This window comes from Hyla sarda, chromosome 5 (assembly GCF_029499605.1).
Source record: "Hyla sarda isolate aHylSar1 chromosome 5, aHylSar1.hap1, whole genome shotgun sequence".
NCBI classification, from domain to species: domain Eukaryota; kingdom Metazoa; phylum Chordata; class Amphibia; order Anura; family Hylidae; genus Hyla; species Hyla sarda.
Window position 1 is genome coordinate 310,074,527 of NC_079193.1, and position 25,627 is coordinate 310,100,153.

At 45.7% G+C, this 25,627-nt stretch overlaps 1 protein-coding gene across 1 annotated transcript in view; it reads left to right on the plus strand.

Annotated features, from left to right (window-relative positions):
- CRISPLD1 (cysteine rich secretory protein LCCL domain containing 1) overlaps positions 1 to 25,627 on the plus strand; it is a 127,974-nt gene that overhangs the window by 100,985 nt on the left and 1,362 nt on the right. The window contains exons 14-15 of the mRNA XM_056522174.1: positions 14,656 to 14,731; positions 21,163 to 21,296. Coding sequence (XP_056378149.1) covers positions 14,656 to 14,731; positions 21,163 to 21,296 — 210 coding nt within the window. The remainder of the gene's footprint in view (positions 1 to 14,655; positions 14,732 to 21,162; positions 21,297 to 25,627) is intronic.

Here is a 25,627-nt window from a genome sequence, read left to right on the forward strand (position 1 = left end):
CTACATCCTCTGGCAATAATGGTTGCGCATCACTCATGTCTTCAAACTGATGTGTAAATAACTCCTCTGACGGATCAAGTAAAGCTGCTGTTGTGCTAGTGTTTGTGGTGGCGGCAGGCGGGCAAGTGGTAGCATGAGAGGTGCCCGAAGCTAAGCTAGAGGAGGAGAAGGATGGTGCGTCAAGGTTCCAAGCGGAAGCTGTAGTAGATTGGGTGTCTTGTGATAGCCAGTCAACTAAGTCCTCAGAACCTTGGGGGTTCAGGGTACGTGGCCTCTGAACACTGGCCATTCTAGGGCCAAAGGGAATCCCAGCACCCAGCCTTCCTCTGCCTGTCATTTTTTTGGTTAAATTTGCACAAGTATCAGACCAAATGTGATTTGCACTAGGGTGACACAATTTGCCCTGCAGGCAAAAAAAACTGGTAACTTTGACATGAACTGACAGTGACGACTGGTTTTATTTAACAGCCAAAAAAGGTATTTTTTTTATTTGCACAACTGTCACACCTAATGTGATTTGCAATAGAGTGACACAATTTGCCCTGCAGGCAAAAAAAATGGCAACTGTGACGTGAAATGACAGTGACGACTGGTTTTATTTAACAGCCAAAAAAGTTTTTTTTTTTTTAATTTGCACAACTGTCACACGTAATGTGATTTGCACTAGTGTGACAATGAGCAAAAAAGCTTGCCAGCGGAGTTCCCCTTTTAAGCAGTGGTCCCCAACCAGGGTGCCTCCAGCTGTTGCAAAACACATGGACTGATATCTTTCAGCCCTTTGAATACTGTAGTAGTTAGTTGCTTGAAGGAACTTAAGTTTTATACTGAAGTACTCCTATTAACCAACGGTTCCCTCCCAACCAGGGTGCCTCCAGCTGTTGCAAGACACACGGACTGATATCTTTCAGCCCTAAAAAGGGCTTTTTTGGGTGCTGTCCTTAAAGCAGATGTTACACTAGTGCCTTAGAAGTAAACTGGACCCTGAATACACCACCTAGCAGCAACCTAGCTATCGCTTTCCCTATACAGCAGGAGCAGCTTCTCTGACCCTCCACTTCCTAAGCCTGCAGCATGCTGAATGAGGCTAAAATGGCGTCCGTGCAAGAGGTAGGAGGGTCTGGAAGGGAGGGACTGCTGCTGATTGGCTGTAATGTGTCTGCTGACTCTGACTCACAGGGTCAAAGTTTACTGCAATGTTAAAGTATAGGGGGCGGATCGAACTTCACATATGTTCGCCCGGCGATGCGAACATGATAAATTCACCGGGATCTCTTTGCCGGCGAACAATTCGCAACACCTCTAAAGCCCGATGCTGCTGAAGGACAGGTTATTGTCCCAGTAGGTATGGGGACACCTAGTGGTGGTATTTTCAGAAGCAGTTTTTTTTTATTTTTTTTAATTAAATATTCAATATTTTTTTAAACTATATTACAAAAGGTCTTTAATTTTTTCAGCAACAACATATAAAAAGTTTTTGGATCTGACAGTTCCCATTTAACTCCAACTTAACTCTAAAGTAGAAAATGTAAGTACAGATACAGTAGTGTTAACCTCAAGCTGAGTTTTCTAGTAATGTTTGCTAAAGCTCTTTTAGCTGTCCTTGTGCCTACTTGTTACATGGAATGTACACAGTGGTCCTTGATGAAGCCCATATGACATGACCATATCATGCAAGTGTTTTACTTTATGAAATTTTCCTAACACAATAAAAGTGTATTAGTTTAGGTCTGTGTCCAGTTTTATAAACATGTGACTTAATAAATGTTATATAGAGGGAAACCTTGGATTTTTAGCTTTTTCTTTATGACTGTCAGACTGCAATACATTTTTGGAACTCTACAAATATTGTGGCCCTGAAAGTTTAAAGGGTTATCTAGGATTATTTATTTATGAAGAAAACAACTTTTGAAATAAAATGACTTCCAATTATTCATATAGATTTGCAGAGGGTTCTGCAATGCTTACATCTAGTGGTACTCAGTTCTGTGGATGCCATAAGTAGAGAGAAAAGTGGTTTTAAAGGAAATATGTCACCTAGATTCCTTTTATTTCATTTTTTTCATTAATATGGGGCAGCCATCTTGCTTGAGCAGTTTGTAACAGCATTTAGAGATATGCTTTACAGAAAACCCCATGGACATATGCATAAACTAAAGCTGCCCCATTGACATGAATAAGAAAGATGTCTGGGTATGCTCTGTGGCCCTTTCAGAGGTCACTCTACAGGGAAGGGGAGGCTAAGCTGTGAATAACAACTATTGTGTGTACCCCTGTTATCTATATACTTGCTGAGTACCAGGCGTTGCCCGGTTTTTCCTTCTTAATCTTTGTTGGGAAGGAAAATAAACAAAGGAGGAAGCTTTTGACTTCATATCCCCTCCTCATATATTGTTGTCATATCCCAACCAACTATCCCGTCCTCCTATCCCAACCTCCTATCCCGTCCTCCTATCTCAACTTCCTATCCTGTCCTCCTATCTCGACCTCCTATCCTGTCCTCCTATCTAGACCTCCTATTTTGACCTATCTCGACCTCCTATCTCGTCCTCCTATCCTGTCCTATCCCTTCCTCCTATCTCGTCCTCCTATCTTGACCTCCTATCCCGTCCTACTATCCTGTCCTCCTATCTTGACCTCCTATCCTGACCTCCTATCCCGTCCTCCTATCTCGACCTCCTATTCTGACCTCCTATCCCGTCCTCCTATCCCGTCCTCCTATCTCGACCTCCTATCCCGTCCTCCTATCCCGTCCTCCTATCCCGACCTCCTATCCCGTCCTCCTATCCCGTCCTCCTATCCCGTCCTCCTATCCCGTCCTCCTATCCCGTCCTCCTATCCCGTCCTCCTATCCCGTCCTCCTATCTCGACCTCCTATCTCGACCTCCTATCTCGACCTCCTCTCCAGACCTCCTATCCAATCCATCCCAACCTCCTATCATGACCTCCGATCCTAATCTCCTATCCCAATCTCCTATCTCGTCCTCCTATCCAGTCCATCTATCCCGACCTCCTATCCCGACCTCCTATCCCGACCTCCTATCCCGACCTCGTATCCCGACCTCCTATCCCGACCTCCTATCCCGACCTCCTATCCTGTCCTCCTATCCCGACCTCCTATCCCGTCCTCCTATCCCGTCCTCCTATCCCGACCTCCTATCCTGACCTCCTATCGCGTCATCCTATCCCGTCATCCTATCCCGTCCTCCTATCCCGTCCTCCTATCCCGACCTCCTATCCTGACCTCCTATCGCGTCATCCTATCCCGTCCTCCTATCCCGTCCTCCTATCCCGATCTCCTATCCCGATCTCCTATCCTGTCCTCCTATCCCGACCCGTAATATGTGTGCCAGTTATTGAAATATCTCCAGCCGTACGGAAGTTATGTGGGAACATACATTTCCCATTGATTTGCATGGGACTGTAAACAAAAACCCTGACCCTCACAAATGGGGGTAGTTAAGGGTTAAATTAACTATCCTATATTTTAAGTGGATATATAAGTAATATGTGACCAAGTATTATCAAAATATCTCAAGCTGTTTGGAAGTTATGCAGTAACATTTATTTCCCATTGACTTGTATGGGACTTTAAACATAAACCCCGCCCCTGGCAAATGGGGGTGAGTAAGGGTCAAATCACCTATCCTATGTTTGTTGTTAACATATAAGTAACATGTGTGCCAAGTTTCATGTTAATATCTTTAGCCGTTTAGACGTGATGCTGGAACATACATACATACACACACACACACACACACACACACACACACACACATTTGAGTTTTATATATATAGATTTATGTCAGCTTTTACTGTACTCCTGTCTGTTATGTTAGGAAAGGCATAAATGGGGAGTAATCTGTAATCTTTAAGCCCCATCCCCTTACCTGCCCTTTTTAAAGGCCATATCCTTTAACAATTTGTGAACAAAGAGCAAACAAGACAAAAAGCTGGTGCAAAGTGCACAAAAATTGAAATTTTTTTTTTGAATAATATCCCCTCATCTCAAGGTTTTAATACACATGCATTAGCTATAACACCCTGTTCCAAATTATTATGCAAATTATATTTTTCTCATTTACCTAAATAATTAACGTAAATAACAGTCAGCATAATTATCATCTTATCAACTAAGATTCAAATTTTATTAAACAAACCTCCTAATGATAACAGTATTTTTTTTAAACATAAAAAAACTTACAATGCACTGTTCAAAACTATTACGCATAGTAAGTTTCAAAACACTTTATAGGTTGTAAAGAACTAAAAATGGTCATTTGTTGTGTTTGCAGCATATTTACTGAAATCAAAAGCTATTTCAATCAAACTTATAACATTTTAACTTTTTAAACATTTTAACAGGTCACGTTAGATTTTAACATAGGGCCTCTAATTTGATAGCAGCTTCACAAGTCTTGCATCCATTGAACTTGTGAGTTTTTGGACCGTTTCTGCTTGAAGTTGTTTTCAAGATGTCAGAATAGCCTCCCAGAGCTGCTGTTTGGATGTAAACTGCCTCCCACCCTCATAGATCTTTTGCTTGATGATGCTCCAAAGGTTCTCAATATGATTGAGGTCAGGGCAGGATGGAAACAACATCGTAACTTTCTTGTCTTTTATCCCCATAGCAGCCATTAATGCAGAGGTATTCTTTGCAGCATGAGATGGTACATTTTCATGCATGAAGATGATTTTATTATGGAAAGAATAGTTATTTCTTCTGTACCATGGAAGAAAATGGCCAGTCAGAAACTCCACATACTTTGCAGAGGTCATCTTTACACCTTGGGGGACCCTAAAGGGGCCGACAAGCTCTCTTCCCATGATTGCGGCCCAGAAGATGACTCCATCACCGCCTTGCTGACGTTGCAGTCTTGTTGGAACAGGGTGGCTGTCAACCAACCATTTACTACTCCATCCATCTGGACCATGCAGGGTTGCATGGCCCTCATCAGTGAACAGGACTGTTTGAAAATTAGTCTTCATGTATTTTTCTGCCCAAGGCAGCTGTTTCTGCTTGTGAGCATTGGTTAGTGGTGGCCGAATAGAAGGTTTATGCACAGTTGCAACACTCTGGAGGACTCTACATCATGACGTCTGTGGGACTCCAGAGGCGCCAGCAGCTTCAAATATCTGTTTGTTGCTATGTTTGTTGCTATGTATTTTAGCAGCTGCTCTCTTGATCCAATGCATGGATCTGGCAGAAATCTTCCTCATTGTGCCTTTATCTGCACAAACCCGTCTGTGTTCTACAGCCACAAATCTCTTAATAGTGCAATGATCACACTTAAGTTTTTGTGAAATATCTAAGGTTTTCATACCTCATCCAAGGTATTGAACTATTTCACTCTTTTCGGCAGCAGAGAGATCCTTTATCTTCCCCATATTGCTTGAAAATGGTGCTCTACTTAATAAGGTTGAACACCCACCTTTAGTAGTTTTTTCCTTAAATTGGGCTCATGTCACGATTCGGCTGGCAGGAGGTGGATCCTCTGTGCCAGAGAGGGATTGGCGTGGACCGTGCTAGTGGACCGGTTCTAAGTTACTACTGGTATTCACCAGAGCCCGCCGCAAAGCGGGATGGTCTTGCAGCGGCGGTAGTAACCAGGTCGTATCCACTAGCAACGGCTCAACCTCTCTGACTGCTGAAGATAGACGCGGTACAAGGGAGTAGACAAGAGCAAGGTCGGACGTAGCAGAAGGTCGGGGCAGGCAGCAAGGATCGTAGTCAGGGGCAACGGCAGGAGGTCTGGAACACAGGCTAGGAACACACAAGGAACGCTCTCACTGGCACAATGGCAACAAGATCCGGCGAGGGAGTGCAGGGGAAGTGAGGTATACATAGGGAGTGCACAGGTGAACACACTAATTAGAACAACTGCGCCAATCAGTGGCGCAGTGGCCCTTTAAATCGCAGAGACCCGGCGCGCGCGCGCCCTAGGGAGCGGGGCCGCGCGCGCCGGGACAGGACCGACGGAGAGCGAGTCAGGTACGGGAGCCGGGGTGCGCATCGCGAGCGGGCGCCACCCGCATCAAGAATCGCATCCCGGCTGGAGGCGGTATCGCAGCGCACCCGGTCAGTGGATCTGACCGGGGCGCTGCAGTAGCGAGGATGTTGCGAGCGCTCCGGGGAGGAGCGGGGACCCGGAGCGCTCGGCGTAACAGTACCCCCCCCCTTGGGTCTCCCCCTCTTCTTGGAGCCTGAGAACCTGAGGACCAGACTTTTGTCTAGGATGTTGTCCTCAGGTTCCCAGGATCTCTCTTCAGGACCACAGCCCTCCCAATCAACCAAAAAATTTTTTTTCCCTCTGACGGTCTTGGAGGCCAGTATCTCCTTCACGGAGAAGATGTCAGAAGAACCGGAAACAGGAGTGGGAGAAACAAGTTTGGGAGAGAAACGGTTGATGATGAGTGGTTTAAGAAGAGAGACATGAAAGGCATTAGGAATACGAAGAGAAGGAGGAAGAAGAAGTTTGTAAGAGACAGGATTAATTTGGCACAAGATTTTGAAAGGACCAAGATAGCGTGGTCCCAGTTTGTAGCTGGGGACACGGAAGCGGACATATTTAGCGGAGAGCCATACCTTGTCTCCGGGAGAAAAAATGGGGGGAGCTCTTCTTTTCTTATCGACAAACTTTTTCATGCGAGATGAAGCCTGTAAAAGAGAATTTTGGTTCTCTTTCCATATGGTGGAAAGATCACGAGTCACTTCATCCACAGCGGGTAAACCAGAGGGCAAGGGAGTAGGGAGGGGGGGAAGAGGGTGACGGCCGTACACCACGAAAAATGGGGATTTAGAAGAAGATTCAGAGACTCTGAAGATGTACCAGAATTCGGCCCATGTTAGAAGATCTGCCCAGTCATCCTGGCGGGAGGAAACAAAATGCCGTAAATAGTCACCCAGGACCTGGTTAATTCTTTCTACTTGCCCATTGGATTGAGGATGATAAGCAGAAGAGAAGTTTAATTTAATCTTGAGTTGTTTACAGAGAGCCCTCCAGAATTTTGACACGAATTGGACGCCTCTATCCGAGACGATCTGCGTGGGCAAACCGTGAAGACGAAAAATGTGTACAAAAAATTGTTTTGCCAACTGAGGCGCTGAAGGAAGACCAGGAAGAGGAATAAAATGTGCCATCTTGGAAAATCGATCAACGACCACCCAAACAACAGTGTTGCCACGGGATGGGGGTAGGTCTGTAATAAAGTCCATACCAATCAGAGACCAAGGCTGTTCGGGGACAGGCAGAGGATGAAGGAGACCAGCAGGCTTCTGGCGAGGAGTCTTATCCCGGGCACAGACAGTACAGGCCCGCACAAAATCAACAACATCCGTCTCCAGAGTCGGCCACCAATAGAAACGAGAGATGAGTTGCAAGGACTTTTTGATGCCCGCATGGCCAGCGAGGTGGGAGGAGTGACCCCATTTGAGAATCCCGAGACGTTGGCGTGGAGAAACGAAGGTCTTCCCTGGAGGAGTTTGCCTGATGGAGGCTGGAGAAGTGGAGATCAGACAGTCAGGAGGAATGATGTGTTGCGGAGAGACCTCTACTTCCGAGGCATCCGAGGAACGAGAGAGAGCATCGGCCCTAATGTTCTTGTCGGCAGGGCGAAAATGAATTTCAAAGTTAAAACGGGCAAAGAACAAAGACCACCTGGCCTGGCGAGGATTCAGCCGTTGGGCAGACTGGAGATAGGAGAGATTCTTGTGATCGGTGTAAATGATAACTGGAAATTTTGATCCCTCCAGCAGATGCCTCCATTCCTCAAGTGCCAATTTAATGGCCAGTAGTTCTCGATCCCCGATGGAGTAGTTCCTCTCCGCCGGAGAGAAGGTCCTAGAAAAAAAACCACAAGTAACAGCATGCCCGGAAGAATTTTTTTGTAGAAGGACCGCTCCAGCTCCCACTGAGGAGGCATCAACCTCCAATAGGAAGGGTTTAGATGGGTCAGGTCTGGAGAGCACAGGAGCAGAAGAAAAGGCAGACTTGAGCCGTTTAAATGCGTCTTCCGCTTGAGGAGACCAGGACTTAGGATTGGCATTCTTCTTGGTTAAAGCCACGATAGGAGCCACAATAGTGGAAAAATGTGGAATAAATTGTATGTAATAATTGGCGAACCCCAAAAAACGTTGGATAGCACGGAGTCCGGAGGGGCGTGGCCAATCTAAGACGGCAGAGAGTTTATCTGGGTCCATTTGTAGTCCCTGGCCAGAGACCAAGTATCCTAGGAAAGGAAGAGATTGACATTCAAACAGACATTTCTCCATTTTGGCATAAAGTTGATTGTCTCGAAGTCTCTGAAGAACCATGCGGACATGCTGGCGGTGTTCTTCTAAGTTGGCAGAAAAAATCAGAATATCGTCCAGATACACAACAACACAGGAATATAAGAGATCACGAAAAATTTCATTAACAAAGTCTTGGAAGACGGCAGGGGCGTTGCACAGGCCAAAGGGCATGACCAGATACTCAAAGTGTCCATCTCTAGTGTTAAATGCAGTTTTCCATTCGTCCCCCTCCCTGATGCGGATGAGATTATAAGCACCTCTTAAGTCCAGTTTGGTAAAGATGTGGGCACCTTGAAGGCGATCAAAGAGTTCTGAGATAAGAGGTAGGGGGTAGCGGTTCAATGCAAGGACGTAGGGAACCATCTTTTTTGGACACAAAGAAAAATCCAGCTCCGGCAGGAGAGGAGGATTTGCGGATAAACCCCTTTTTTAAATTTTCCTGGATGTATTCAGACATAGCAAGAGTCTCTGGGGCGGACAGAGGATAAATTCTGCCCCGGGGTGGAGTAGTGCCCGGGAGGAGGTCAATAGGACAGTCATAAGGCCTGTGAGGAGGTAAAGTCTCAGCTTGTTTTTTGCAAAATACGTCAGCATAGTCCATATAAGCCTTAGGGAGACCGGTTACAGGGGGAACCACAGGGTCACGGCAGGGAGTACTGGGAACCGGTTTAAGACAGTCCTTGAAACAAGAAGTACCCCAGCTCTTGATCTCTCCTGTGGACCAATCAAGGGTTGGGGAATGGCGTTGAAGCCACGGTAGTCCAAGGAGAATTTCGGAAGTGCAATTGGAGAGGACCAAAAACTCAATTTTTTCGTGATGAGGTCCGATGCACATTAGGAGGGGCTCCGTGCGGTAACGTACGGTACAGTCCAATCTTTCATTGTTAACACAATTGATGTAGAGGGGTCTGGCGAGACTGGTCACCGGGATGTTGAACCTGTTGATGAGAGAGGCCAAAATAAAATTTCCTGCAGATCCGGAATCCAAGAAGGCCATAGTAGAGAAGGAGAAGTTAGAGGCAGATATCCGCACAGGCACAGTAAGGCGTGGAGAAGCAGAGTTGACATCAAGAACTGTCTCACCTTTGTGCGGAGTCAGCGTGCGTCTTTCCAGGCGGGGAGGACGGATAGGACAATCTTTCAGGAAGTGTTCGGTACCGGCACAGTACAGGCAAAGATTCTCCATGCGGCGTCGTGTCCTCTCTTGAGGTGTCAAGCGAGACCGGTCAACTTGCATAGCCTCCACGGCGGGAGGCACAGGAACGGATTGCAGAGGACCAGAGGAGAGAGGAGCCGGGGAGAAAAAACGCCTCGTGCGAACAAAGTCCATATCCTGGCGGAGCTCCTGACGCCTTTCGGAAAAACGCATGTCAATGCGAGTGGCTAGGTGAATGAGTTCATGCAGGTTAGCAGGAATTTCTCGTGCGGCCAGAACATCTTTAATGTTGCTGGATAGGCCTTTTTTAAAGGTCGCGCAGAGGGCCTCATTATTCCAGGATAATTCGGAAGCAAGAGTACGGAATTGGATGGCGTACTCGCCAACGGAAGAATTACCCTGGACCAGGTTCAGCAGGGCAGTCTCAGCAGAAGAGGCTCGGGCAGGTTCCTCAAAGACACTTCGAATTTCCGAGAAGAAGGAGTGTACAGAGGCAGTGACGGGGTCATTGCGGTCCCAGAGCGGTGTGGCCCATGACAGAGCTTTCACAGACAGAAGGCTGACTACGAAAGCCACCTTAGACCTTTCAGTAGGAAACTGGTCCGACATCATCTCCAAGTGCAGGGAACATTGTGAAAGAAAGCCACGGCAAAACTTAGAGTCCCCATCAAATTTATCCGGCAAGGATAGTCGTAGGCCGGAAGCGGCCACTCGCTGCGGAGGAGGTGCAGGAGCTGGCGGAGGAGATGATTGCTGAAGCTGTGGTAGTAGCTGCTGTAGCATCACGGTCAGTTGAGACAGCTGGTGGCCTTGTTGCACTATCTGTTGCGACTGCTGGGCGACCACCGTGGTGAGGTCGGCGACAACTGGCAGTGGAACTTCAGCGGGATCCATGGCCGGATCTACTGTCACGATTCGGCTGGCAGGAGGTGGATCCTCTGTGCCAGAGAGGGATTGGCGTGGACCGTGCTAGTGGACCGGTTCTAAGTTACTACTGGTATTCACCAGAGCCCGCCGCAAAGCGGGATGGTCTTGCAGCGGCGGTAGTAACCAGGTCGTATCCACTAGCAACGGCTCAACCTCTCTGACTGCTGAAGATAGGCGCGGTACAAGGGAGTAGACAAGAGCAAGGTCGGACGTAGCAGAAGGTCGGGGCAGGCAGCAAGGATCGTAGTCAGGGGCAACGGCAGGAGGTCTGGAACACAGGCTAGGAACACACAAGGAACGCTTTCACTGGCACAATGGCAACAAGATCCGGCGAGGGAGTGCAGGGGAAGTGAGGTATACATAGGGAGTGCACAGGTGAACACACTAATTAGAACAACTGCGCCAATCAGTGGCGCAGTGGCCCTTTAAATCGCAGAGACCCGGCGCGCGCGCGCGCTAGGGAGCGGGGCCGCGCGTGTCGGGACAGGACCGACGGAGAGCGAGTCAGGTACGGGAGCCGGGGTGCGCATCGCGAGCGGAGCCACCCGCATCGCGAATCGCATCCCGGCTGGAGGCGGTATCGCAGCGCACCCGGTCAGTGGATCTGACCGGGGCGCTGCAGTAGCGAGGATGTTGCGAGCGCTCCGGGGAGGAGCGGGGACCCGGAGCGCTCGGCGTAACAGCTCACCTCTGCAATATAATTATCACAGGTGTCCGAGATTGTTTTCAGTGATCAAAAGAGCCCTAAGACACAATGCCATCCATGAGTTAAACTGAAAAACAAAATATTTAATCTTTGTGACACTAATATCCTTTGCATAATATTTTGGAACAGGGTGTAATTTAAAGGAAAACTGTCACCCTGATCACCCACACTAAACCCAATACACTGGGTTATATTGTGGATGACCATGAATCCAAAGAGGGGTCACTTACTATAATCGGTGCTGTGGTTCCCGAAATATTGGCTGGCGAATTTCCCCTTCTGAATTCAGGGAGTCGCACGCAGGAAGCGGGGCACCGCTGCTTGGCCGCTCCTGCTTCTTTCTGTCTTCTCAATCAGCCGTCCCCTTAGTTAGCATATTCATATTCTGCAACTCCACGTCCTAGTGAAGTGAGTCGCATGTCATGTGAGCGCTGTGCTCTGTTGGTAGAGCGCATACATTTGTAGTTTACATACAGTTGTCATGTCCTCTGCTCTGACTGCTGATAGCAGTAATGTGAGAGCCGTATGTAAACTGTCTGTGCGTGGGCTCTATCGACAGAGCGCAGCGCTCCCGTGACAATTGACTCACGTCACTAGGATGTTGAGTCACAGAATATGAATATGCTAACTAAGGGGATGGCTGATTGAGAAGAAGGAAAGAAGCAGGGGCGGCCAGCTGGCGAGGCCCCACTTCCTGCGTGCAACTTCCTGAATTCAGAAGGGGAACTTTGCCAGCCAATATTTAGTGTGGGTGATCAGGGTGACAGTTTTCCTTTAAAGGGGTACTTCGGCCCTAATCCAAAGGATAGGGGATAAGATGTCTGATCGCGGGGGTCCCGGGGGGATACCCACAATCTGTCATTCAGCACCCACCTTTGTGAGCTCTAGGCAGTGCTGAAGCATGGTAATGCAGTGGTAAGTAACAAGGGAAGAAAAGGACAATGCCACATAAAACAGATTCACATTAGACAACACAAAGACAAAGGGGAGAGGAGGAAGGGAGGAAAACAAGGGGAACAGAGCATGCCTTCAAGGAGGTTGACGGTCAGTAAAACGATCTCACGGATCACAGACAGAGAGGAATAGTGGTACAGTATTATTAAGGGATGCAGTCAACGACTCCAGGGATCGGATTTCCCATATACGGGCCATTAAATCCCTCTTTGATGCGGGAAGCGTTTGTCTCCAGTATTTAGCAATTAGCGTTTTGGCAGCCAGAACAATACGCAAGAACAATTTCAAAGGTCTGAGGCAAATGCAAGAGATATACTAGGGGATCCAGGGGGAACAGAAACTCCCCAAACTGAGCTAATTAACCATGCCACTACCCCCCAAGATCCCCCTATGAGCAGACAAGACCAAAAGATATGAAACGTCGACCCAATGTCCACCCCACAACGCCAGCATTGCGGAGGGATAGGGGGATTCAATCTATTAAGGAGTTCAGAAGTGATACCAACCCATAAGCATCTTGAATTGGGTTTCCTTATAAGCTGTACATATAGAGGCCTTAGAGGCCCTATCCCAGATCACCCTCAACTGGGGAACAGTAATACTGGTATTCAAGACCTCCTCCCAGCGAGACCTATAGCGATGGTTGGACGCAACCCCTCCCAGGGGAGAGTTGAGAATAGAGTAAATAGCCGAAAGAAGGCCTTTCTCTTGGAGTCCCCGACGGCACAACTACTCAAAGGTAATGTGCAAGGAGACCACCGGGGGAGCTCAAGGAAGAGGATGCAGATGGGTTTTCTTTACTTCTGGAGAGATATCTGGCTTGGCATGTATCCCCAGTCAGTTTCTAAGACTCTCAAGGAGTGAAATGCTACTTAGAAAGGTGGCATAATTGAGCTGCTTTGCATATTATTTCTTCCCAGAATTTCCAGTGGAGTGCTATGACCTATAAATCTCCAAACATTCTGGTGCTCTCCTCAAGGAGAAACCTTATTCCTTTGACCCATTTTCAGCACCAAATGTACAGATACATTTATCACATGCCAAGGCACTTTATTAAAGACAAAAACTGCAAAACAGAGAACTATTTGCCCTTTTATCTTTAGCAAAATCCATAAATAATCCATGAATGCCTTTGTGGCATAGTGGAGCAGATCCAAAATCTCTACTCGATGGAATCTGAAACTGTGTTATTTGTTATGATTATATGTCTGCTGAAATCCCCTCCTACGCGCAGGTTATTTTATGTTCTTTGTTTTCCTGTTCTCCATTGAATGAAGTTTTAAATTAAGCAACCTGATCTGCACTGCACCTCTTCTGCTGGCATCTGCTGCCTCGGGACATAGGAACTACGTATTACATCCGTGGTTCATGCTTCCTATCTCCTCGTAGTAAATTGAAATGTTGCTTTTTGAATGAGAAAAAGCTTAAATACACACTTGCAATTTAAGCATGTCTTAATCTTTACAGTAGAATCCATGGACATTTATATTCTGCTCTTTATAATTTCCAGTGTTTTATTCCTATGCCCACATTATACCTAGTACTTTAAGTCTCATTGTGAGAGACATGAGTGTGAATATGTCAGCTGTGGTTTAAGTAAAAAAAATAAAATAAAAAAAAAGCTTGAAGGAAACAATCCATTAATATAGAAAAGTAACTGTAAAGTCACAGTAGTCTGTATTCTAGACAAATAGACACAAGGCACAGATACGTATAAAAAAAAAATCACATATACTCTGCTGTCAATGAGAGACTGTAGTGTGTGTTAATAAAATGATGAATAGTAATTTGGGTTTCAATAAAATAAATTATTAAAGACACAAATTACAAAAATAAAAACCTCCTTGTCCAAAAAAATCTCTTTAGAACAGCCTATGACCTACAATATCCCTGCTGTCACTGTATTGCCCTATGAATGGCTGATCCCTAATTCACAGATGATCAGCCTTCTCCCTCACCTACTGTTTCCCTCCCCTTCCCTTTTAAAGGGTTATTACTGTGCCCCAGCGTTTTGAACATTTTGTTTAGAATGCTTGGAGCTGGCGGCCATCATTGTGACGTCACGGCCACACTCCCGTGACGTCACGCTACACCCTCTCTGTTCAAATCTATGGGAGAGACATAAATGGAGGGGGCATGTCGTGACGTCACAGGGGGCATGGCCATGACATCACGACCACTGCCGCCAGAACCTGGTGTTTGTTTAGATACATTGGATAGGGGATAAGATGTCTAGCAGCGGAGTACCCCTTTAAATAGTAAGCCCCCATGGGCAGGGCCCTCTCTCCCTCTATATCTGTCATTTAATTATTCACTCTTATTGTATTTGCGTTTGTATAACAATATGTTTTTTTTTTTTTTATCTTATTTTTTATTGAAAAATATAAGTTCTTGTTCAATGTACGAAAAGCAATCTGAACAGTAAAGATAAAGTCATAACATGTTCAAATGAAAGTACAAGTAGCATTTTGCAGAAGACACAGCATTGCAGGAAAAATGGATGACATTTTGATGTAGTAAATTGCCTGCAGCCTAAATATACATAACATTTTTTAAAAATTGCCATACGTGTCATATACTGTATGCCTGAATGGTAAATAATTCTCTGTTTGATTTGTTTAGGGTATATTGTCCACGTAACTGTGCCCAAGCAAGTCCACATTATGCTCGAGTTTTTGGGACCCGTATTTATTCTGATGTGAGTATTCTAGATTTAAATTTTCATACACAAGTAATAAAGCCATAGTATTTTTGGCATAATAGTATAATGTAATATATGACAATGTTCTGAATCCACTTCGGTCCGTAGGTGTGGAATTTATAAACTTGTCTTCATATTTGTTACTTCACATAGATTATGATAGAAAAGTATGGACAATGTTGTGAGTATGTTTACGTTGTGAGGTTGCCAATGGGGGTTACTGTTAATCAAACTCCTTAGATGCCACAGTCACTGAATGTCACTGTGCTATAGCCAATGGTCTAAGTGAACTCCATAGTGCAGGAAGGGGTTGAGGTCAAAGGGGGATAATTATCAAAACCTGTGCAGAGGAAAAGTTGATCAGTTACCCATAGCAACCAATCAGTTACATTTTGTTAGTTTTAAAAAGGCCTCTTAAAAAGTAAAGAAGTGATCTGACAATCTGATAACTTTTCCTTAAATCTGACAACTTTTCGTCTACTCAGGTTTTAATAAATCTGCCCCAAAATGTATGAATTAAAGGGAAGATTTTCACATATTGCCACTGAAAAGACTTTGTTGGCTGCTTCATAACTGTTAAAAAGCCTTGTGATCCTTGATCTGGGTTCTCTCACTTCTAATGTTGTGTTGCCTGTGGAGGAGGAATGTTCATTCTCCCAATGGGAAACAGGAAAAGGAACTAGAGATTGTAAATTTTTCCCTCCGTAGGAACTATACTCAACATAAATGGTACTCCTAAGGCACCTAGACGTTTACCTACTGTAGATTTCATTATTGCACAGTCCTACTGTTTATGTTCACATCTGTTCTTAGACTAAGTTGTCCATCACCAAGGCTTCTCAGCATTACTTTGCACAGCTTGTAAGATGCCACATACCAGTTTAACAGTCTCCTCAAATAGACACGCTACTTCCCTAGTCCATCACTGAAAAGCAAGTGAGCAAGTGTGTACTCTCTGGGAACTCTACAGATGATAAAGTAGGTAAAATACCTGATTTATTTATATTAGTTGGGCACTGTTAACGTATGACATTTTCTAGACACATATCAAAAGTTTTGATCAGTTGGGGTATAAATGTTTAGACCCCCACTGATCAGGAGAACGAGTCAAGAGAAGTCTGCGTTAACCATGTTCACACCTTGCTCCACATGATCAAGACAAACTTACAATGCAAATCTATGGGTTGTTCTCGGTCACATGCACAGAGAGCCGCACACTCTTCTCCCGGCTTGCTTTAGCAAACGGTTGTGATCTCGGCACTCAGACTCCGACCTATTAAAACTTTTGAAATCTCTGGGACATGTTAAAAGTTGTCTCAAATGACACGAAAACTTGTGAGTTGAAACAGAAATTACCCCAGTGGCTTTGCCTTTTTACAGCATAGGTCAACCTTTTCCTGAGCTATTTTCCTACCTGTGGAATATAACCAAATTTCTTTAAGAATTACATATGTTCAGATAAAAAGTATTAAAGGGGTATTCCGGGCTCCAAAAGGATAGGGGATAAGATGTATGATCGCAGGGGTCCCGCCGCTGGGGACCCCCGCGATCTCGGTGCAGCCTCCGCCACGCCCCCTAGTGACGTCACATCACACCCCTCCATTCATGTCTATGGGAGGGGGCGTGACTGCCGTCACGCCCCCTCCCATAGACATGAATGGAGGGGGCATGGCATGACGTCACTAGGGGGTGTTGCCGTGACATCTCATCCCCATTGTAGGCAGCGGCAGGACCCCTGCGATCAGACATCTTATCCCCTATCCTTCGTGTAGGTGATAAGATGTATGAAGCCGGAATACCCCTTTAAGTATACTTAGCACTCCATTGTCTATGACTCTTTTTGCAGTCATGTATTAAAACCAAGATGGATGAATTAAAATATTTTGATTTTGCAGGATAACTGGGGAGTGCACATCTTCCTGGCACACACTGTAATGGTCTGTTTGGATAGTTAAGAGCAGCGGTCTTAGAATATCTTTGACAGCTTTCTAAGAGATTACTGTCTAAAACACCTGCTGTGCTCCAATAACAGGCTGTCCAAGCTAAAGTGCACTCTAATGATATTTGATACACGTTCCGGCCTGAATCTGTTATTACACTAAGGATTTCAGACCAATGCATGTAAATACCCAAGCTTTCCCTTAATGACCCGCAGTCTGAGACAGACTGACCTTTGACATGCAGCTGATACCTGAGCTAAGGCATGTGGGTCTGGACTTGTACAACTTATGCAATAATATGTATTTAGAAATATACCTAGCCGCATATAGACTAAAATACACATTATATTGAGATGGTGAAGCGCAAGCACTTCACCTAAAAGCAAAAAAAGCAAAGTCCACCTCAGTTTACATGCTATTTGCGCTTATATTTAAGCAAATGCGTCTTACTTTTAGTGTCGCTGTTACGCCGAGCGCTCCGGGTCCCCGTTGCTTCCCGGAGCGCTCACGGCGTCTCTCTCCCTGCAGCGCCCCGGTCAGTCCCGCTGACCGGGAGCGCTGCACTGTCATGGCCGTTGGGGATGCGATTCGCACAGCGGGACGCGCCCGCTCGCGAATCGCATCCCAGGTCACTTACCTATCCCGGTCCCCGGCTGTCATGCTCTGGCGCGCGCGGCTCCGCTCTCTAGGGCGCGCGCGCGCCAGCTCTCTTGATTTAAAGGGCCAGTGCACCAATGATGGTGCCTGGCCCAATCTTCCCAATTAGCTTGATTAGTTTCCACTTGTGCACTCCCTACTTATACCTCACTTCCCCTGCACTCCCTGGCCGGATCTTGTTGCCCTTGTGCCTAGTGAAAGCGTTCCTTGTGTGTTCCTAGCCCGTGTTCCTGACCTCCTGCCGTTGCCCCTGACTACGATCCTTGCTGCCTGCCCTGACCTTCTGCTACGTCCGACCTTGCTCTTGCCTTATCCCTTGTACCATGCCTATCTCAGCAGTCAGAGAGGTTGAGCCGTTGCCGGTGGATACGACCTGGTTGCTACCGCCGCTGCAAGACCATCCCGCTTTGCGGCGGGCTCTGGTGAAAACCAGTAGCTACTTAGAACCGGTCCACCGACACGGTCCTCGCCAAACCCTCTCTGACACAGAGGATCCACCTCCAGCCTGCCGATCCGTGACAGTAGATCCGGCCATGGATTCCGCTGAGGTGCCGCTGTCAAGTTTTGCCGACATTTCCACGGTGATCGCCCAGCAAGCCCTAAAGATCACCCAACGAAATCACCAGCTGGCTTACTTGACCACCGTGACACTGCAACTTCAGTCACAGATACAGCAGCTTCAGTCACAATTTCAGTCACAGCTACAGCTGCAACAACCATCTCCTCCGCCGGCTCCTGCAACTCCTCCACAGCAACCGGCCGCTCCTAACCTCTGCTTGTCCCTGCCGGACAAATTTGATGAGGACTCTAGACTCTGCCGTGGTCTCCTGCCTGGGAAGGCCCTGCCATGTGCCACACCGCCCGGAGCACCTCTCTTACAGTATCCTTTGCAATCCACCCCTGTGCCTCCCGCCGAGGAGGCTATGCAACTGGATCGGTCCCGCCTGACCCCTGAAGAGAGGACTCGCCGCAGGAGGAAAGAAGATTTACTTCTACACTGCACTGTGCGTTACCGCACAGAACCCCTGCTCTTCAGCATGGAACTTTTTGTTTGGCCCAAATGCTCCTCTGAAGTCCTCCTCGGTCTGCCATGGCTCCAACCCCCATCTTCTGCCCTTGTCTGGACCACCGGGGAGATCGGGAGCTGGGGTGCTTCTTGCCACAGGAAGTGCCTCACGTCTGCTCCCAGTTCCGTCAGTCAAGCCTCTGTGTCTCCCCCGTTACCTGGCCTCCCCAAGGCCTGCCTGGACTATGCTGTGCCTCCTCCTCACGGCTCCTGTCCTGTTGACACTCTGCCCCGTGCTGGGCTTGACCCTCTTCCCTCCCTCCCCACCCCCACGCCTTCTTGTGTGCCCACTGTTGATGTGGTTTCCCGGGGCTTCGCCACCATCTGGGAAAAGACTCTGAAATTCCTCATGCCGGCCTCATCCCGGGTGAAGAAGCTTGCCGGGAAAAAGAGAAGAGCTCCTCCTGTTTTTGTGTGGCTCTCCGCCAAGTTTATCGGCTTCCGTGTCCCCAGCTTTTATCTCGGACCACGTTATCTTGGACCCTTTGTACTTGAGTGCTCAGAGGAGAGATCTTGGGAACCTGGGGACAACATCCTGGACAAAAGTCTTATCCTCAGGTTCTCAGGCTCCAAGAAGAGGGGGAGACCCAAGGGGGGGGGGTACTGTTACGCCGAGCGCTCCGGGTCCCCGTTCCTCCCCGGAGCGCTCACGGCGTCTCTCTCCCTGCAGCGCCCCGGTCAGTCCCGCTGACCGGGAGCGCTGCACTGTCATGGCCGTTGGGGATGCGATTCGCACAGCGGGACGCGCCCGCTCGCGAATCGCATCCCAGGTCACTTACCTATCCCGGTCCCCGGCTGTCATGCTCTGGCGCGCGCGGCTCCGCTCTCTAGGGCGCGCGCGCGCCAGCTCTCTTGATTTAAAGGGCCAGTGCACCAATGATGGTGCCTGGCCCAATCTTCCCAATTAGCTTGATTAGTTTCCACCTGTGCACTCCCTACTTATACCTCACTTCCCCTGCACTCCCTGGCCGGATCTTGTTGCCCTTGTGCCTAGTGAAAGCGTTCCTTGTGTGTTCCTAGCCCGTGTTCCTGACCTCCTGCCGTTGCCCCTGACTATGATCCTTGCTGCCTGCCCTGACCTTCTGCTACGTCCGACCTTGCTCTTGCCTTATCCCTTGTACCATGCCTATCTCAGCAGTCAGAGAGGTTGAGCCGTTGCCGGTGGATACGACCTGGTTGCTACCGCCGCTGCAAGACCATCCCGCTTTGCGGCGGGCTCTGGTGAAAACCAGTAGCTACTTAGAACCGGTCCACCGACACGGTCCTCGCCAAACCCTCTCTGACACAGAGGATCCACCTCCAGCCTGCCGATCCGTGACAGTCGCATAGCAGAAGACATCTGCTGCACAAACTGCGCCGCTATTTAAACTTTCTCTTGCATCTTTAGTTTACAAACAGGTACATGACATGTGCAAGTTTCTTCTTGTAATAAATCTAAAATGAAAGAATGAAATAGCTTTGCAAAAAAAAAAATATATATCTATATATATATATTTTTTTTTAAGTACGGTATTTGTTGCTTTTATGAGACCAATGTGTCTCCATGATTCCAGACTACAGACATATCTGGTTCTGTTGTCATCTTTTACTGCATTATATCTGTCTCTCTTCTACTCTGTACAGAAGTGGACATACTCCTTAAAAATGAAATTATCTTCTGGTCGAGAGGGTAGTGTGCCAACCTGGTTTAGGAAGTTTTCTTGGCCATGTAGTGCTTCATGGAAAAATATGAAAATGAACTTTTTAGTGCCACCTATTGATGGTAGCTTTTACTGTGAGTCAACGTCCAACCCCTTAAAGATAAAGATGAAATATGACTTAGGATGTGTAACTGGGATCTTAAACAAGAGCTGATCTTTCCTTCTAATACAGCCTTTGGAAAGTAAATGGACTATACATCTGAATAATGAATACAGCAGCACATAACCTTTATTACCTGAAAAGCACATAATACTTTCACGTACGTGCTTATACCACACATCATGCCATGAATACATTACTGCTACTTTTTGTGCCCCTGAATCTAATACCACCACATGTTGTGCCCCCCTGCATACCATAATGCCATATGTGGTGCATCAAATAAATAATTATGCCACCGTGCCCCTCAAATAATATGTCATGCCATTGTCTCCCCTAATAAAATGTGTCCCTGCTGACTAATGGACCGTATCACTGTGCCCCCAAATAAACTGTACCACTGTCCCCATAAACTTTGCTACTGCCCCCTTAACCTGTGACACTGTCCTTATAAATAAACTGTACAACTGTGCCTCAAAATTAACTGTGCTCCTAATAAACTGTGCCTCTGTCCACTAATGAACTGTCCCACTGTCCCCCAGATAATATTTAGCTGTCCCGGGTCATGTGCTGCTCCAGCCTCTTCTAGTCAGGCTTGGCCAGAGCAGAACAATGCAGGCAGTACTAATCGCACCACTGCATCAAAGAGGAAGCACTGGGGAGAAAGCCTAAGGTTCCTTGCTCCTGACAGCACTTACTTACTAAGGGTAGGGTCACACATAGCACATCCACAGTGAGTTTCCTTCAGATGAAATTCCAGATGAAATTGCGGATTTAATGTTATGGCATTTCACAAACGGAATCACTGAGCGGATTTGCTATGTGTGACCCTATCCTAATAGTTTAAATCAAATATCCAGTATGTTCTTAAATAGTAGAATGGTTGAGCATTAAGTAACATTTTAATGACTTGTAAAATTTGGATCTGAAATACATTTTCTTAAAATGTCTTATTTATTTCAAAGATATCAAGTATCTGCAAGGCAGCCCTTCATGCTGGTGTAGTTCGTAATCACCAAGGAGGCTATATCGATGTCATGCCAATTGATAAAAAGAAACACTACTTTGGATCATCCCAAAATGGAATTAGTTCAGAAAGGTATGTTTCTTTATATGTCCACTTTAATGCTTAGGTTTCTTTAATGCTTTATGTTGAAGGGTTTATCCAGCCATAAAAAAACACTGTACATCTGGATAACCCAGTCAAAACTGCATCACATTTGTCTGCAGGTTGTGGTTTTGCAGCTCAGTCCCAGGATAGGGGATTTAGATCGCGGGGGGTCTAACCGCTGGGGCCACCCGCGATCTCCTGTATGGAGTCCCGGCTCTCCCAGGGGCCACCACGCCCCCTCTATATATCTCTATGGGAGAACCGTCCGGCTATCTTTGGGCTCTCCCATAGAGATATATGGAGGGAGCATGGCAGCTCCTGGGGAGAGCCGGACCCCCCCCCCCCCTGCCCACAATCTAAAACTTATCCCCTATTCTGCGGATAGGGAATAGATTTTTCTGTAATTTTAAGTATAAGAAATCTCCTTTAAAATGAATTGAGTATATATCCACGTATCGTAATTAAGGTCACACATATACCAGATGTAGAGACCTCACGGTAAATAATCCAAAAAATAATAAGGTGTCCCTAAAGACTGGGGTGCTGTATAAAACTTAACATTTATTGATCGTTTAAAAGTATCGCCAAATACTCAAACAAATAGGTGATATCCATAAGGTGAGAAAACAAACAAATTTGCTAAAATAGCATGGATCGCCAGCCGACCAGCTACATTAACATTGGTCACTTGTACAATTAGCCGAATACTAGATATATATGAGGTGCACCCAGTATATTGAGGCAACCCTCATAGTTAAAGGACAAACTTTATGCACGCATGGGAAGTCCCATCACACCGCGTTTCTATGCATGTGACCGTTCATACAATGTCACATGAGCTTCCTCAGGGGACGCCAAGGGAATGTGCAATTAGAAATGTAAGGCAATGAATGATACAGCCCTATGTTCAAATAATACATATAATGACCATAGATAACAAACACAATAAAAGGCCACATTGGCCCAATAGTATAGTGTCACCAATGTTCAATAACAGCTCCTGATAAGGGTCATGGACATCAGCCGCTGATGACAGTCCTTCCCTAGGAGCTAAGTTCGTGGGTGACACGCATGTACTCAGTGTAGTTGGTCCTGTATGTGGGGACCCTGCAGTGGCAGAGTTCCTGAAGCAGTCACCGCGCATCTCCTGGTGACTGCTCCGGGACCTCTGTTGATGCCTGAAGGGGACATATTGACCCCGCTACATGTGTGTTGAGAGCCGGGGCGCCATTCAGTGGATCGGGGGAGGGGGTCCCAGCAGTTGGACCCCCCACAATCAGACACTTATTCCCTCTCTGTTTTTTAACTGATACCAAAATCTGCATTAAATAAACATCATTGACATCAGTCAAAAATGGCAGGTGTGGAGGTGGGCACAGCCATTGTGACTGATAGTGGCCATGTTGCAAACTCAGTGACTGGCCACATCTGATTTTCAACAGGATGCAAGCACCAATAAAAGTTCATTTAATGCAGAATGTGGCATCAGCTAAAACATATACAGTATAGAGCTGATCAGAACACACGTTAAACAAAACCTGTCTTTACTTTTATGTTACCTGAACCATGAGTCATTGGAATGGTCCCTGGTGGCTTCTCTTTGCCCCCTAGTGGTGATTGAGAGCTCTCCTACTGTTTGGATATAGGTGAAGATCTATCAGTCATGGCTGGTTGTGCAGGTAGAAGCCAATGTGGAGTACTTGGATGATCCATGGTTCAGGCAACTTGAAAATGAAGACATGTAGCACTTTAACACCTTTATAAAGTACTGGAGGCAGTATGTCGATGACAGATTCCATTTAAAGGGGTTGCCTAGTGAGTTTTACTCACCTCCCATGCTCCTTCAAAGACTCTTGTATTATCAGGGCTGGCCCAAAACATTTTGCTGCCTGGGTCCAGAAGCGAAATGCTGCCATGCCCCCACCCCCCCTAAAAACCTTAAAGGATTATGCCATTGCATATCAGGAGGATATAATAAAAAAAAAAAACTCAATTAACTTTTACGCCATTTACCATACATGATTAATAATGTTACATTTTAAAAGTTTGGACAATTACGCATGCGGCGATACCTAATATGTATATTTTAATTATGTTTACATATTTTTTATATGGAAAATGGGAAAAGGGGGTTGATTTGAACTTTTAAGGTCTGTTCACACGTACAGTATTGTGCACAGATTTGACACGCAGATTTGATATCCAGGATTTGAAGCTGTATTGAGTCATATAGTTTACATTGAAATCTGCAGCATCAAATCTGTGCAGAATACTGTGTGTGTGAATAGACCATTAATATGTAAAAAGTTAATGTGTTTTATTTTTTTAATTTTTTTTTTTACACTTTATTGGTCCCTTAGGGGACTTTTTAAGAGGAATGAGTAGATTCCTCATACAGATCAATGAAGTTCCATAGAACTTCATTGATCTATGTGCTCTGCGATCATTTGGTAGAGCCTGGCAGCCATGCTCTATCAAATGCAGAGCCATGGAGGGGCAGAAAGAAGAGGTGAGCGCTCCGGCTACCTCCACAGTGGATCACCCCCAGGGCGATGTTTAGCAAATAGCCAGTAGAAAGAATGTTTTAATGCTAAATTAAATGTTCTTTTTGCCCTTGTATGTACTTTTTTTTCACTTTTATAAAGGAAACAAATATGCATGTATACCCATAGAATAGTAGTAATGTATATAGCATGTTACACAAACAAATGGTGTGTATCAACCAAGCAGAAGGAACTGAGCATTGTTATTTCTTAAATTGTGTAACTGATGGTATTTAGTGAACTCAGGAGAAGCTGTGGTACCATAACTGCTTGTCTCCCGTAATCCCATAAATCAGATCCTAACAAGCTGCTTACAGGTCAGACCAACTTGGTGATTTATTCCTCTGCTCTGCATAATGTAATATTTGATACAATACTTTGTATTAAGAATCTAAAACTGTTTCACCGTAGGTAGGAGATTATATGCTGTAGCTCACCGTCTCCATTTACATCAAGATTCCTAAAGTTACTATAAGCGGATCAGATAAGCCATAATTCCTGATATTTATAAACGGCTGTTTAGAAGGCTTTGACTATTGACATAGCATTTTCTTCTAGGCATTTAAAGAGGAACATACATTAAAAAATGTTTTTCTCTAGTAAAGACTTCCCTATTTACATTATGGGTTACTGCTTAGGGTATAACCTTTGTCCCTGAAATGTGTGCTGTCCAAATTTGTATCTACTATGGCCAGATAACATACAACTATAATGTTATGTTGTTGTTTTTGTTTTTTTTACATTTTAAAGGGTACCTCTCATCAAAAAAACTTTTGATATATTATAGATTAATGTATGCAGAATAACTTCACAATTGCATGTTATTAAAAAATGTGCTTCTTTCTATTTAATTTTCCACTTTGAAGAAATGACCACTAGGGGTCTCCCTACCAGTCATGGCAGCAAGCATTTCAGACTCATGCTGGAGTCCTAAACACTACGAGCTGCCAGTCTGCTTTGTTCACAAAGGAGAACACTCAGAGCTGCCAGCCTGCTTTGTTCACAGCCTGTTTTGCTGTGAACAAAGCAGGCTGGCAGCTCTAAGTGTTTAGGACTCCAGCATGAGTCAGAAATGCTTGCTGACAGGACTGATTGGGAAAAATACAATAGAAAGAGGCATATTTTTCATTAACATGCTATTGGAAAGTTATTCAACATTCATTAATCTAAAATATATCAAAAGTTTATTTGATGAGAGGTACCCTTTAAGTGCTCAAGTCTGTGTGCAAGGTTAGCAAAGTAAAAGACCAACATCTTCATATATTAAGTCACTAAAGGCTTTATCCACCATGGGGAGAAACACTTTTATTATTGACAGGGTTGCCTTTTGGAGATTTCCGCTATCCATAAACCTTGTTGAGGCATATAGATGTTATAGCGAGGGATCCCCAGCTTATGATTATCCTTTATAAAGCTGTCTGCACACTTTTAATAGCTGTTTGCAGAACTATTGTAATTGACTTCCCCATAAACATGACCATTCATGTGTTGTCTATGGGGAGGGGTAAGGTGCAGTCAGACAGTTTAAGTGCCAGCTTATCCCTCCAAGAACAGTAGGGTCAGGCATTAAAAATTGAACACACCTTACCCTTGTTTCCACTGACATCATCTGTCAGTGGACAGTTGGGAGGCCGCCATACATCTTGCCGAACCCCCCCGGAAGCGGTGTATGGGCACCTTTTTAAGGGAATGTATCACCTATATTTTTTCTCTGATTAGAGCCAGATACTGAACACATTCTTTTTTAATATGTTTCTATTTTCTGATTGTAATTTT